Here is a 13663-nt window from a genome sequence, read left to right on the forward strand (position 1 = left end):
AACCGTATGGAATTGTACCCGTTACCTTACAATCTTGTTAATTATTAAATCACTAATAAAAAATAAGCAGGCAGGAGTCTGCAGATCAGATTATTGACTTCACTGCCACGTGGTGCGTGCTGGTGCACCTAATTGAGCACATATGTTACCATGATCAAGGACCCGGGTTCAAGCCCCTGGTCCCCACCTGCAGGGGGAGTTCACCACGGGAAAGGTGTCTGCCTGGCTGGACCCAACCCCAGGACGTTTAAAATGGGGCAAGAAGAAAGGCATTGGGTGGACATGGCCCCTCCACATTGTATGATGATGGTTCTTGGGATGGTCATTATTATTTTTAATTTTTAATATTGATTTATTTACTGATAGACACAGCCAGAAATTGAGAGGGATGGGGGTTATAGAGAGGGTGAGAGACACAGAGACACCTGAAGCCTTGCTTTACCACTTGTGAAGCTTTCCCCCTGCAGGTGAGGACCAGGGGCTTGAACCTGGGTCCCTGTGCACTGTAGTGTGTGCGCTTAATCAGGTGCGCCACCGCCTGCCCTAGTTCTCAACTTATCCCAAACTGGCTGTGGGTTCCCATTTTCCCACTGTGTACTGGGGAATATGTCATTATCTCCCTGCAAGTCTAGGAGAAATTTTTAAGAAGAAGGAGAGGAGAAGAAGAGGAAGATGAGGAAGAGGAAGAAGGAGAAGGAGAAGGAGGAGGAGGAGAAGGAGAAGGAGAAGGAGACAAAGAAAGAAGAAGAAGAAGGAGGAGGAGGAGGAGGAGGAGGAGGAGGAGGAGGAGGAGGAGAAGAAGAAGAAGAAGAAGGAGAAGGAGAAGGAGAAGGAGAAGGAGAAGGAGAAGGAGAAGGAGAAGGAGAAGGAGAAGGAGAAGAAGAAGAAGAAGAAGAAGAAGAAGAAGAAGAAGAAGAAGAAGAAGAAGAAGAAGAAGAAAAAGGAGAAAGAAGCTTTCAAAAATCCAAGCCCAGGTGTTGTTCACAGAATTTCTTTCAATTTGTAAATTAGTAGCTGAGAAACTGCCAGCCAGCCCATGACTCTGTCCCACTCTGAGGTCAGGAGAGGGGTGTGCTGGGCTCTGAGTAGTTTCACAGGGATACTAGGTCATGGGGAGGAGGAGGGAGCCTTTCCCACCTGAATTCTCCACTTTAAAAAAAAAAATGTTTGTTTATTCATTGGATAGAGCCAGCCAGAAATCAAAAGGGAAAGGAGATACAGGGAGAGAGAGACACACACACCTGCAACACTGCTTCATCACTTGTGAGGCTTTCTCCCTGCAGGTGGGGAACGAGGGCTTGAACCCAGCTCCTTGTGCACAGTAACCAGTGCACTTAACCAGGTGTGCCACCACTGAACCCCTCTGCTTTCACTCCTCTCCAGTTGCTAGGCTGCTGAGGGGAAGAATTTTATCAGAAATCCTGTGTTTTGCCTTCTACAGGTAGAAAGCCAGGAGCTGAGGGGGCTCAGAGAGGCGCAGACTATGCTATCGGCTCACAGCTCTGAGGAGCCTGGTCCCAGCTCTGGTCCCTGCTCAGTGGGCAACTCCACAGTTCCCACAGGCAGAGGGGGACAGGGAGAAGGAGAGGGAGAGGGAGGGGAAGGGGGAGGGGTGGGGGAGGAGAGGGAGGGGAGGGGGAGGGGGGAGGGGAGGGAGTGGGGAGGGGGTGAGAGGGAGGGCGGGAAGGGCGAGAGAGAGAGAGAAATGAGTGAATAAAGGATGAGGTTGCCTACCTACAAGCAGCAACATCCTCGACCTGCCCCAGGCAGCCCTTATAGAAACACACACACACCCCTTTTTAAAAGTGATTTTGTATTGATTTAAAAAACTATGTGATAACAGGGTTTATAATTCCACACTATTCCCATCACCAGAGTTCCATGTCCCTGTTCCCTCCACTAGAAAGTGCAGTGGTTCTTCCAAGGTCACAGATATGGGTTAACAATTATTTCTATAAATAAATATTTGCATTTATATTTTTTATTTGTTCAGGTTTTTTTTTTCTCTATGGCCCTGCCTTCTCTTCCTAAGTCACACCTACACACATATTGCTACTTTCAAGTGTCCTTCCCCCCCCCCCCCCGATCCTGATGGAATTGAGATTCAGAGCCCTGTAGTCATCTTCTCCTAATAATTTTCCCCTTCTGGTAGTAGGGATCGAAATGCTTTTTGAAGTGCAGAAGAAAGGAGGTCTGGCTTCTGTAACTGCTTCTCTATTGGACATGGATATTGGCAGGTGGATCCACACCCCAAGCCTGTTTCTGTCTTTCCCCAGTGGGGCAGGACCTGGGGAGATGAGGTTCTGGGACACACTGGTGAGGTCGTCTGCCCAGGGAAGTCAGGATGGAATCATGGTGGCATCTGCAACTTGGTGGCTGAGAGGCAGTAAGAATATAAAGCAGCGTGGTCCAGGAGATGGCGCAGTGGATAAAAGCATTGGACTCTCAAGCATGAGGTCCTGAGTTCAATCCCCGGCAGCACATGTACCAGAGTGATGTCTGGTTCTTTCTCTCTCCTCCTATCTTTCTCATTAATAAATAAATATTTTATATTCAAAAAAGAATATAAAGCAGGACAAAACGTTTAATAAACAGGAAACAGTAAGTAGGAATAGAGCAGATGAGAATAGGGATCTTAGTGTGGAAAGAAGCTAGAAAGTATGTAAGGTATGCTCCTAGGGGCCCATGACTTGAGTAATTTTTGCCTGAGCCCGACAACTAACATGCAAGTGAACTAAAAGTGCTGTCTGGGGAGACAGTGTTACAGCTGAGGACTAGAAAGCTGGATCAGAGCAGAGAGCATTTCCCAAATTTAAAGAAAGTATGTAAATACAGTGAACTGTTTACCACATCGATCTGACCCAGGGCCCATATAGCACAGGCGCCTATGTAGCCTCAGAGTCCCTGTCAATCTGTCAGTCTGAGCTTGCAGAGGACCTTTTTTTTAAAATTTTTTTTAAATTTATTTTTAAAAAAGGAGACATTAACAAAACCATAGGATAAGAGGGGTACAACTCCACACAATTCCCACCACCAGATCTCTGTATCCCCTCCCCTCCCCTGATAGCTTTCCCATTCTCTATCCCTCTGGGAGTATGGACCCAAGGTCATTGTGGGATGCAGAAGGTGGAAGGACAGGCTTCTGTAATTGCTTCCCCACTGAACATGTTGCATGGACATTCGATCCATACTCCCAGCCAGGACTCATTTATTTATTTATTTTACTTATTTTCCCTTTTGCTGCCCTTGTTGGTTTTTTATTGCTGTTGTAGCTATTAATGTTATCGATGTTGTCGTTGTTAGATAGAACAGAGAAATGGAGAGAGGGGGGTGAGAGACAGGGGGAAAGACAAGACACCTGCAGACCTGCTTCACCACTTGTGAAGTGACTCCCCTACAGATGGGGAGACAGGGGCTCAAACCTGGATCCTTGTGCTGGTCCTTGCACTTTGTGCCACATGCACTTAACCTGCTGCGCTACCGCCCAACTCCCAGAAGGACCCTTTAAAAAAAAATACATATATATATTTATTCCCTTTTGTTGCCCTTGTTTTATTGTTGTAGTTATTACTGTTGTTGTTATTGATGTTGTCGTTGTTGGATAGGACAGAGAGAAATGGAGAGAGGAGGGGAAGATGGGGGGGGGAGACAGACACCTGCAGACCTGCTTCACCGACTGTGAAGCGACTCCCCTGCAGGTGGGGAGCCGGGGGCTTGAACTGGGATCCTTATGCCGGTCCTTGCGCTTTGCGCCACGTGCACTTAACCGGCTGCGCTACCGCCCAGAAGGACCCTTTTTACGAAGCTGCCTGGTGACCGGAAGTGGTGGGAGGAGGTTTGCTAGCAGCAGGAAACACCTGTCCCAGCAGGAAGCGGGCCTGGAGCAGGCAAGGCCTTCCCAGCGGTGAGGAGAGAAACACTCAGCTTCTGAGCCCGGTCACTGGCCCATTTATTTTTATTCATCTTTTGTTTTTGGGTTAGTTTCCTTCAATGGGGCAAGGGCTGGGCCTGAGCCTTGGCGGCACACAGTAAGTGGTGTGTTGGCGTCTCTCCCTCTCCCCTTTTTCTGTGAGCAAACACAACAGGGGTGGGGGTACCTGGAGAATGTATGCACGGGGTGTTCTCAGAGCTTTCCCGGGACGGACTGACTCACTGGCCCCACCAGTGCAGCCTAAGAGCCCTTGCTTGTCATCCTCCAGGCTTCTGCCCTAGAGATGCTTTTTCCCAGGCCTGGCTGGCTGAGGGTGTGTATGTGGGTGCAGGGGAGCCAGGGAGCTGAACTCTGAGAGCACAGCAGGCCACATGCTCTCCGCAGCTGCTCTGCTGAAGCCACAGCTGCCCTCAGCACAGGTCAGGTGCTGGAACCACAGCTTAAAGGCCCAGTGGCTTCCCAACCCTTCTCCCTGTACCCACCTCTCCCATATCTCCCACCTCCCCCAGGATTCAGCTCATGCAGTTAAAAAGGCTGAAACACACAAGCACGTTTGGGGCTGGTGAGACAGCATAATGGTTATACTCTCATGCCTGAGGCACCAACGGGTCCCAGGTTCAATCCTGAGCACCACTGTAAGCCAGAGCTGAACAGAGCGCTCTGGTGTTTGTTTTTCCCTCCCTCTGTGCGTGTGTGTATCTCATTAAAATGATTAACAAATATATGTATATATATTTTCCTCCAGGGCCACTAGGGCTTGGAACCTGCACTACAAACCCACTGCTCCTGGAGGCCATTTTTCCCATTTTGTTGCTGCTGTTATTGTTGTTGCTATTATTGTTATTGTTGGATAGGACAGAGAGGACAGAGATGGGAGGGGAAGATAGAAAGGGGGAGAGAAAGACAGACACCTGCAGACCTGCTTCACCACTTTCAAAGCGACCCCCCTCCCATGGGTGGGGAGCCAGGGGCTCAGACCCAGATCCTTATGCCGGTGCATGCACTTCATGCCATGTGTACTTAACCCGGTGTGCTACTGCCCAGCCCCCAAATAAAAAAAATTAAAAAGCGTCTCTCTGGGAATCCCCGCATGCTGAGTAAGTATCTCGTGTCTCTGGTACTGTGGCAGGAATAGGCAGCCCTGTGTCTCCTGGCGGGCCATGACAGCTCTCCTTGCTCTGGCCACTCGTCTTGGACACAACCTCCCACAGCCATTTACATTACAAAAGGCCGCAGGTCCTCCATCCTCCTGACAAAAGACCACCACAGCGTCCAGTCTGGTTTAAAAGTTTATTTCTAGTTTCACAAGCTCACAGACCCAGTGCTTTCAAAGCTGAGCCAGTTTCTTTCTAGAACAGCCCGAGGGCCCCCCACTCACAGGCCCCTTCCCCACAGGGCGGCTGGCAGGGACCCTCCTGGCACACTCATGGTCAGAACTGTCACGGCACCCGCCCCAGAGTGCGAGTCTACTGATAAAGCTGAGAAGAGCGGCCAGCAGAGGAGAAATGTATCCCCCGGAAACAAAAAGGTGTCATGTGTTTACAACGTTGGCTAGGTTTCCACATGCAGAGGCTGGGCGCAGGGAGGCGCTGGTGGCTGGGTCTGGGCGTCCTCGTCCCCCCTCCTCCTCCAGCACAGCCAGTGTCACACACAGTCCTGGGGAGGACGCGGCCACCTGTCCCCTCGGGTGAATGCGACAAGCTTCAGAGTAAGAGCAGAGCTGCTGAGGCCGAGGTTCTAGTCGTCACAAACGTGGCCAGGGGACAGTCTTCAGGAAGCCGGGCGTTCTCTTGGGAAGCACCCGCTAACTCCAGAGGGCCACTTCCCTCCAGGAATGAGGAAGACGCAGCTCAGAGAGCACTGTGCCAGGGGGCCTCGCTGTCACCCCCAAACACATGCTGGTCAGAGCTGTGAGACAGAGCCGCTTACGGCTGACGTCTCCGTACTGAACACACAAAACAGTGACAGCATCAGCCCCTGGTGGGTAGCTAGGATCCGCCACCCCACAAGCCCCCCATGAGGGACTGTGTCAGACACAGCACGCAGGTTAGGGCTGTCACCGGCATCAAGGCACCTGGTGGCACCAGGCCAGGAGGGACCACAGCTGCCATGAGCAGTAGAGGGGGCAAACACTGCACGGGCTCCATCACCCCACTGGGAGGACAGGAAGCCACATCACGTGCCCCCGCCAGCAGCAGAGAACAAACAGGTGTGGGAGCGGAGTCTGGTGTTCGTAACAGGTTTTATTACATCGCTGGAATGCTCTAAATTCATGAAAGCTCTAGAGAAAAAAACTTCAATTCCCAACCCCTTAGAAAAAGTGTGTTCAACCAGGGAAAAAAGGGAAGAAATAAGTAGTAATGAGCTGGATAGAGCAGCGAGCCCCGGCTCTCCCAGCACCTCCACGTCCCGGTGCAGGGCACTTCCAGAGAGCCACTCCCCACTCGGCCCCGGGGCCTCCGCTCGCTCTTGCAGACCGTGGGTTTCAGTCAGTCCTAGGGTGTGGGCATACATCTCACATGCACTGGTGAGAGCAGCAGGCTGCTGCCTACAGCCCACGCAAGCCAGGCTAAGGGTCTCCTGAATACTGTGGCACTAGAGACTTCATGCTGTGTCAAGCCAGTGTCGGGATCAAGCTACTGGACTCTACAATGAATCATCAGACAGACAGACAGACGTTTACTCAAAACCGATATAAAACAGTGGCCCAGAAAGGCCAGAAACAGAAAGATGCTGTTTTCTTGACGTGAGATGGACGAGGTGTGATCTCTGTGTCTAAAAAGCTCTACACATGGCTCAAGACAGGGGCAGGAGATGCCCGAGGGTGCCACCTGGCGACACCTCTGGCTGGTTCTCCATGGAGGATGAAGGACACACGTCCCAGCAGTGCGCATGAGAAATGAACTCTGGAAAAGGCGATTTCTTGGGCGTAGGAAGGGCCAGATTCTGGGAAGTACTTCAGAGGAACAGACAATAACTCTAGGGTCACGGCCAGGAAGGGCTGGAAGACTGGAGATGAGCTTCAGCTTCTTCTAGACTTTGAGTGTTGAATAAGCCACTGCAGTGTGATATCTGAGGAGGAGAGGGGAGAAAAGGTGAAGGCGTCAGGACGCGGCAGCTGAGAAGCAGAGGGCAGAGGCGACGCCTCAAAGCAGCCTGTCCCCAGCCGCCTCCGTGCCCTCCAGGAAGTAGGAGTCTGATCACACTGTGTGTGGATAGTCTGGGCACCTTCTTCTTTTTTTAAAATATTTTTTTAACTTTATTTATTTGATTTGGTAGAACAGAGAAATTGAAATGGAGGGGGAGGGGGAGGGGGGGAGGGGAGGAGGGGAAGAGGAAAGGAGGGAGGAAGGGAGGGCTTGAACCCAGGTCCTTGTGCATGGTGATACGTGCACTTGACTGGGTGTGCCGCCATTTGGACAGGACAGAGAGAAATTTGAGGGGGGAGGGGGAGATGGGGAGGTAGAGGGTGAGAGACACCTGCAGAGCTGCTTCACCATTTACGAAGAGACCCCCTGCAGGTGGGGAGCCAGGCGCTCAAGCTGGATCCTTGTGCAGGTACACGGCTTCGAACAATGTGCATATAACCCGCTGCGCCCCCTGGGGCACCTTCTACTTTAAATTGTTTTTCCTTTCTTTGAGAGATACTGAGTCAGAGCACTGTGCAGTTCTAGCTTATGGGGTGGTACTGGGGACTAAACTCAGGAGCTCAGAGCCTCAGGCACCCCAGTTTTTTTGCAGAACCACTGTGCTGTATCCCCTGCCCCTGGTCTGTACACCCGATCATTCAAAACTCTGCTCACTGCCATAAGACCAGGCACTCTGTGTAAGGGCCAGGGAGGACAGCTGGGGAGCCCCTGTCTGCCCCAGACAAGAGGGGGAGACGCAAGAACTCTGTGGAGAGCAGTGGGGCACCCCCAGCGCCGCAGGCCTGAGAAGTGCAGACACACAGAAGCACAGCCCCCCTGACGTCGGCCGGCCACCATGCCACCTGCCACCCTCAGGCAGGACAGACAGATGCCACCCCAGTGTCTCCTGGGAAGCGGCTTTTCCCCCTGAACTGTGCAGGGCCAGAGGGAGCCGGAGGGTGCTGTGTGTAAGCCAGGACGCTGGGGGTCTGGACTCTACCATCCTTAGTGGGAAGAACTGTCAGCAGGGTGTGCTATTAGCTCATTTTAGGAGACTCAACAAGGTGACAGAGGTCTGTGTAGAGTGCGGCATGGACAGAGTCTCTCAGCAGAAGACAAAGGGAGAAGAGGCCTGAGGTTACCCAACAGCATGGGGACAGGCATCAGAGCCCGGCTGGCAGTGCTTTCTGGGGCCTCTTTCTGGGACCCTGTGCGCCTGTGTCTCAAGCAGCTGCTGACAAGGGATAAAAGGAAAAAGGTTCCAAATTCAGCTGCAGAGCAAAGTAAACCCAAGGAGAAGGTCAAATACTGGGTGGTGGCACTCAGCCCTGGGGGTGGCACTCACAGCCAGGGCACAGAAGAAAAGGACATAAGCCCTGAGACTCTGCCCACAGAACCAGGTCAGCAAGGGGACTGAGAGTGGGGCCCATGGACTGGTGAGGGGCTGGTGGGCTCTCAGTCGGGCTCCTGTGACCTTTCAAGGAAGCACAGCACCAGCTAAACCTGCGAAGGCTCGGAGCCCAGCAGAGTGTGTCTGAGGGCTAGGGGCTAAGGCAGAGATAAACCTGATGGAACCAACACAGAGAAGACTAAAGAAAAAATAGCAGGGTAGCCTCCTAGACACAAGAGGCCGGCATTACTGGTTGCATTTTATTCTGTTACACTTTAATTGTTGTTGTAGTTACTGTTGTTGCTATTGATGTCGTTGTTAGATGGGACAGAGAGAAATGGAGAGAGGAAAGGAAGACAGAGAGACACCTGCAGATCTGCTTCACCGCCTGTGAAGTGACTTCCCTATAGGTGGGGAGCCGGGGGCTTGAACCGGGATCCTTAAGCCGGCCCTTGCGCTTTGTACCACATGCACTTAACCCGCTGTGCTACCACCCGACTCCCTCTGTTACACTTTTTAAATAGTCCCTTACTAAATCAGCTAAGGGACAGGAGTGAGAAAAGCACACTTCTCTAAGGATGGTGAGTTACATTCTGTAGTGGTTCCTGAAAACTCACAGTGCCTGGAACACCAGCAGGTGACCTGATGTGGAAACGCTGTCCTGGGGTGACGCTGGCTAAGGAGAGGTCGCACTGGCTGTGGAGGACAGGTGGAAGGCACGTGGATGCCACGTGTCTCTTTGTGAGAGAACTGAAACAGAGGAGAAGCCGCCTGAAGCAGAGGTGAAGGGGAAAGCCAGCCAGGTCAGCGTAAGGCAGAAGGGCCCACCAGCCTCCCCAGCACCCATCCGCTGTCTGTGTACCCTGCTGGGGAGGGGGCAGGAAATCAATTCACAGACATGGAGCAGATGAAGGGTGTTTGGGGCTTTCCCTTCCAGCAGAGTGCTGACAACACTGCAGTGACTGGCAGGCTTTATAGACAAAAAATGAGGGGCTGGGCAGTGGTGCGCCTGGCTGAGCACACAGTACAGTGCGCAAGGACCCGGGTTCAAGCCCCTGGCCCCCACCTCCGGAAAGGAAGCTTCGTGAATGGTGTAGCAGGGCTGCAGGTGTCCCTCTTTCTCTTTCCCTATCTCCCATACCCCTCTTTTGTCTCATACAATAAGCCAATAAAATGTTTTTTAAAATAAACACAAAATTGCTATAGTGCCTAAGACCATTTGTGTGTGTGTGTGTGTGTGTGTGTGTGTGAAGTGTTACTTTAAAAAAAGTCACTTTGCTATGTGGCACGGCTTGTTACTAGCCTGCAACAATCAATACATCAATGTCACATGAATGTGTCCCTGTGTCTTTACTGCATTTACCTTGAATATACAGCATAGAGCTGACTCAAGACACTCCTATTTGTTCCCCAAAATGCCCCCTCTTTCCAGAGGCAAAAGTAACAGCACCCTCTACAGGGCATCATTTACACAGAAATGGCAATAACCAACAGTGAGAAACCCTAGAAACCCCTTCTCATTGAGTTATTGCTTCTGAAAACCCCAGTCATTTCTTACCTATATTATCCTTTTCTTTGCAAGAAATTGAATAGCAGCAAATTTCTCTATCTTGAATAGCCGACAGGTTCCTGTAAAAAGCAGATTGGGGGGAGTGAGTCTGTTTGGAACTCCCGTGACTTACCTCTCTGCTTCTTTTCACTTCGCTTTCTTTTCCCTTCCTCCCTTTCTTTCATTCTACTTAAAAATCACTGCTTCTCAAAGTAGAGACATTCACTCATCTGCTAGGCAAGTTCATCTCCCTAAAGCTGTGCTGCAGCCATTCCTGGACAAGGCGGCAGTGCTACACAGCTGCAGACAAACAGCAGGACTGAGCCCCACTGCAGCACACAGTCATTCGTGTGAAGAAAGACATACATTTTTTCAATTAGCTGTTTCTCATCCAAGGCGTTAGGAAGATCTCTCTTGTTTCCAAGTACTAGCACCTTTAAGAGAAAACACACGAGAAGTCAGATTCCACATAAGAAAACATCAGAAGTGTATCACACGGACATCATCACGGTACCATGTCAGATCTTCCGGCTCCCCGTGTAGCCCAACAGGGGCCAGAGTCTCGCCATTCCCAGGACCACTCCAATTCGCATTCAGGTGGGCACTTTAACCCTCACCATGGAGCTAGCCCTACACACCAACAGGTGCTTGGGAAATTCTACAGTAAACACTCTAAGTCTTGGTGTGCGTTCTGCTACTTAAAAAAAAAATTTTTTTTTATTCTCTTTATTTATTTATTAGATAGAGATAGTAGAAATCAAGAGGGAAGGGAGGGATAGAGAGGGTAATAGACAGAGAGACACCTGCAGCACTGCTTCACCACTTGTGAAGCTTTCCCCCTGCAGGTGGGAACTGGGGGCTCGAACCCAGGTCCTTGCACATTGTAACATGTGCGCTCAACCAGGTGTCCCACCACCTGGCCCCCCGTTCTGCTACCTGGAAATAAGCCTCCAGCCAACTGTGACTACAACCCCTCAAGCCAAGGCAGGGTGTGACTCTAACGGAGTGGCAGCTCCAGCTTCCCCACAAGGCGCTTTCTACCTGCCGGCACCTCCTGGGACGTGTCCCGCTGGATTTCTCAGGCGGCTGCAGTCTTGAGCCTCAGAGGCTGCAAAGCTCCCCACAGCCTCCTGAGTCCCAGTGGCCACCAGCTGGAGGGAGGGGCCGTCGGGAGGTGCCAAGGGCTGAGGAGCCAGATGCAGACACTGAGAGCATGTCCTCAGGTGCTTTCCAGAGGCCCCTGCTCCGTGAGCAGCACCACTTCCATCTGAGCCTGTCCTCCAGGGGCCGGGGAGGCCTTCCCAGTTCCCTGCCAATCCCCCCCACGGCTGGGGGACTGTGCTCCAGAGCACCCCCCAAACCCGGCTCCTTCCACCCCGCCCACTGCCACCTTGAGCCACGGGGCTTAACCTGCCAGGACCCCTCCATGCGGCCCCTAGACGGCTTTCCTCACAGTCCTCCTCTCGCTCCACTGCATCCCCACCTTGGGAGAGGCTGCTCCTGGGGGCAGGGCAGGGAATCCAGCAGCCCACCACCCCTCAGAGATCTGTTTCCTCCTGCCCAGAGCGCTCTTTTCCTCGGTCACCACCTGCCACACACACACCTCTGGAAGGTTGGTTCAAACATCACTTCGTCAAAAACCCACCCTCTTCCAACTAGACCCAACCAACCCTTGTTCCTACTCCTAGGCCCAGGGGCCTCTCTCTCCTGGGCACCCGTCACTGGAGCCGTGTGACAGAGGCGCCTCTCAGCTTCCTCTCCTACCAAACCTGTTGCCCAGGACGGCAGGCAGGGAACACGTCTCCAGCCGCGCCCAGCGTGTGAGCACGCACACGGTGCCCAGCAGGGGGCAGGAGCGTGGCCTTCATGCCGCATGGGGAGACCAGGGCCTTAGGTCTACAGACGGGACATGACAGGTGTTCATACTCACTGGGATTCCCTGCAGCTGGGGCTTATCTAGAAGGTTGTGCAGTTCGTTTCGAGATGCTTCTATCTTTTCACGATCGGCAGCGTCTACCATGTAACTGTGAGAGAAATAGTGATGTCAGTACGTCTTCTCCACATGTCCTGATGAACCCAAGATTGCAGGTTTCTTTTTTTTTTTTTTCTTTTTTTAAAGATTTTATTTATTTATGAGAAAGATAGGAGGAGAGAGAAAGAACCAGACATCACTCTGGCACATGTGCTGCTGGGGATTGAACTTGCGACTTCATGCTTGAGAGTCCAAAGCTTTATCACTGTGCCACCTCCCAGACCACAGCAGGTTTCTGATGGTCTTAAGATTCACACTGCATAAGCTGTGAATCAAAACACAGTCCTGGATAAAGGAGAGCCGAGCCCTGGACCCCAAATGCCTCCTACACAGACTGTCCACAGGGACTTATGAGCGAGAAATCCCTGTACCCCTTAACTCTGGGCCAAGTAAGGTAACAGAAGGAAATAACGTCAACCTCCCAAGCTATGATTAAGTTCCTCTTATTTTTTTTTTTTAAACCAGTGCACTGCTCAGTGCACTCAAGCTTATGATAGTACGGAGGACTGAACCTGGGATTTGGAGCCTCCGGCAGGCATAAGACTCTCTCCAGATAACCATTATGCTATGTATCCCCACCCCTATGATTAAGTTATTGAAGGTTCGCACAGAAGTTGTTACTAAGAGCTGCTATCCCTGGGATGCCGGCTGAGCCTTCAGAAGTATTAAGGGCAAACTGCACTGAAGCCTGGTCTCATGGGTTGGGGGGTTGGGGAGTGTGGGGTGTGGGGTGTGGGGACTTACACAATTGCATTGACTCCTCGGCAGTACCGTTCCCACATGCTCCGGAACCGGGGCTGGCCTCCTATGTCCCAGATCTTTAAAACAAGACAGTGAACACTTTTTAAAAATGTTTGCGAGAGAGAACCAGAGCATCTATCTCCCTGACCCCTGTGCTGCCAGGGATCCAACTCTGGACCTCATGCTCGAGAGTCTGACGGCCCATCCAGAGCCACCTCCCGGGCTGCTGGAATACATTCTTACACAGGTTATTTCAAATAAGACTGAAGGAAGAAGCAGCAGGAGGGGAGAGAGACCGGGCAGACAGGATCCCTTCCGCGATGCTAGAGCCCCAGTGGCCCTAAGAAACTTGGGTCTGAACAGGTTCTTGGGGGTCACTCGCAAACTGGAAGCTCACAGAAGGTCACTAGCACAAGCTGCGCCGGGTTCAAAGAAGATCAGCTTAAGCAGATGTGAAAAACTTTCTTGGCAGTTCTACTAAAGTTTGTCCACTGGCTAGTAATGGATGCCTCCTTTTGAATGAGTGAATCAAAAACATGGCCAATAGTCTGGGGAGATGTTTTTCTTATTAAAAATCATGCTGCGCACAGGATAGCCACCCCCCAACCCCACACAGGAACTTTGTCACTGCCTCCTCTGGAGGGTCCTGAGCTACAAGTCGTAATGCATCCTGGCCTTTATCCAAGGCAGGCATCCACCTTAGCCGGACACCAGCGCTGCACAGAGACACGAGTGGGAATAAACCAGGGGCTTCAGAAGGAAGCTCACGAGCAGCTTCTGGGAGCCACAAGTACTGGGCCTCCAGGCCTCCAGGACTCAGGTCGCAGAAGTGACTGCTGATCAAGCATTTCACCAAACACAAAGTTAAAAAAAAAGCTTCACACGCAGGCCC

The 13663-nt window shown here is 51.7% G+C and overlaps 2 protein-coding genes across 3 annotated transcripts in view; both read right to left on the reverse strand.

The window, feature by feature from the left end:
- Positions 1 to 13663, reverse strand: part of ITPR1 (inositol 1,4,5-trisphosphate receptor type 1) — a 405769-nt gene that overhangs the window by 278718 nt on the left and 113388 nt on the right. The gene's annotated exons all lie outside the window — the stretch shown is intronic.
- The window catches only part of ARL8B (ADP ribosylation factor like GTPase 8B), a 29479-nt gene continuing 21972 nt past the window's right edge, over positions 6157 to 13663 (reverse strand). Inside the window, exons 3-7 of one of the 2 annotated variants that reach the window (XM_007529943.3) lie at positions 12775 to 12848; positions 11929 to 12022; positions 10365 to 10432; positions 10008 to 10078; positions 6157 to 7003 (exon numbers count right to left, since the gene is read on the reverse strand). In XM_007529943.3, coding sequence (XP_007530005.1) covers positions 6954 to 7003; positions 10008 to 10078; positions 10365 to 10432; positions 11929 to 12022; positions 12775 to 12848 — 357 coding nt within the window. In that variant the 3' untranslated portion in view covers positions 6157 to 6953. Of the gene's footprint in view, positions 7004 to 7345; positions 9200 to 10007; positions 10079 to 10364; positions 10433 to 11928; positions 12023 to 12774; positions 12849 to 13663 lie in introns of those variants that run through there. The other variant, XM_060180787.1, reaches the window with a different exon arrangement.

Source organism: Erinaceus europaeus, chromosome 21, assembly GCF_950295315.1.
Source record: "Erinaceus europaeus chromosome 21, mEriEur2.1, whole genome shotgun sequence".
Classification (NCBI taxonomy): domain Eukaryota; kingdom Metazoa; phylum Chordata; class Mammalia; order Eulipotyphla; family Erinaceidae; genus Erinaceus; species Erinaceus europaeus.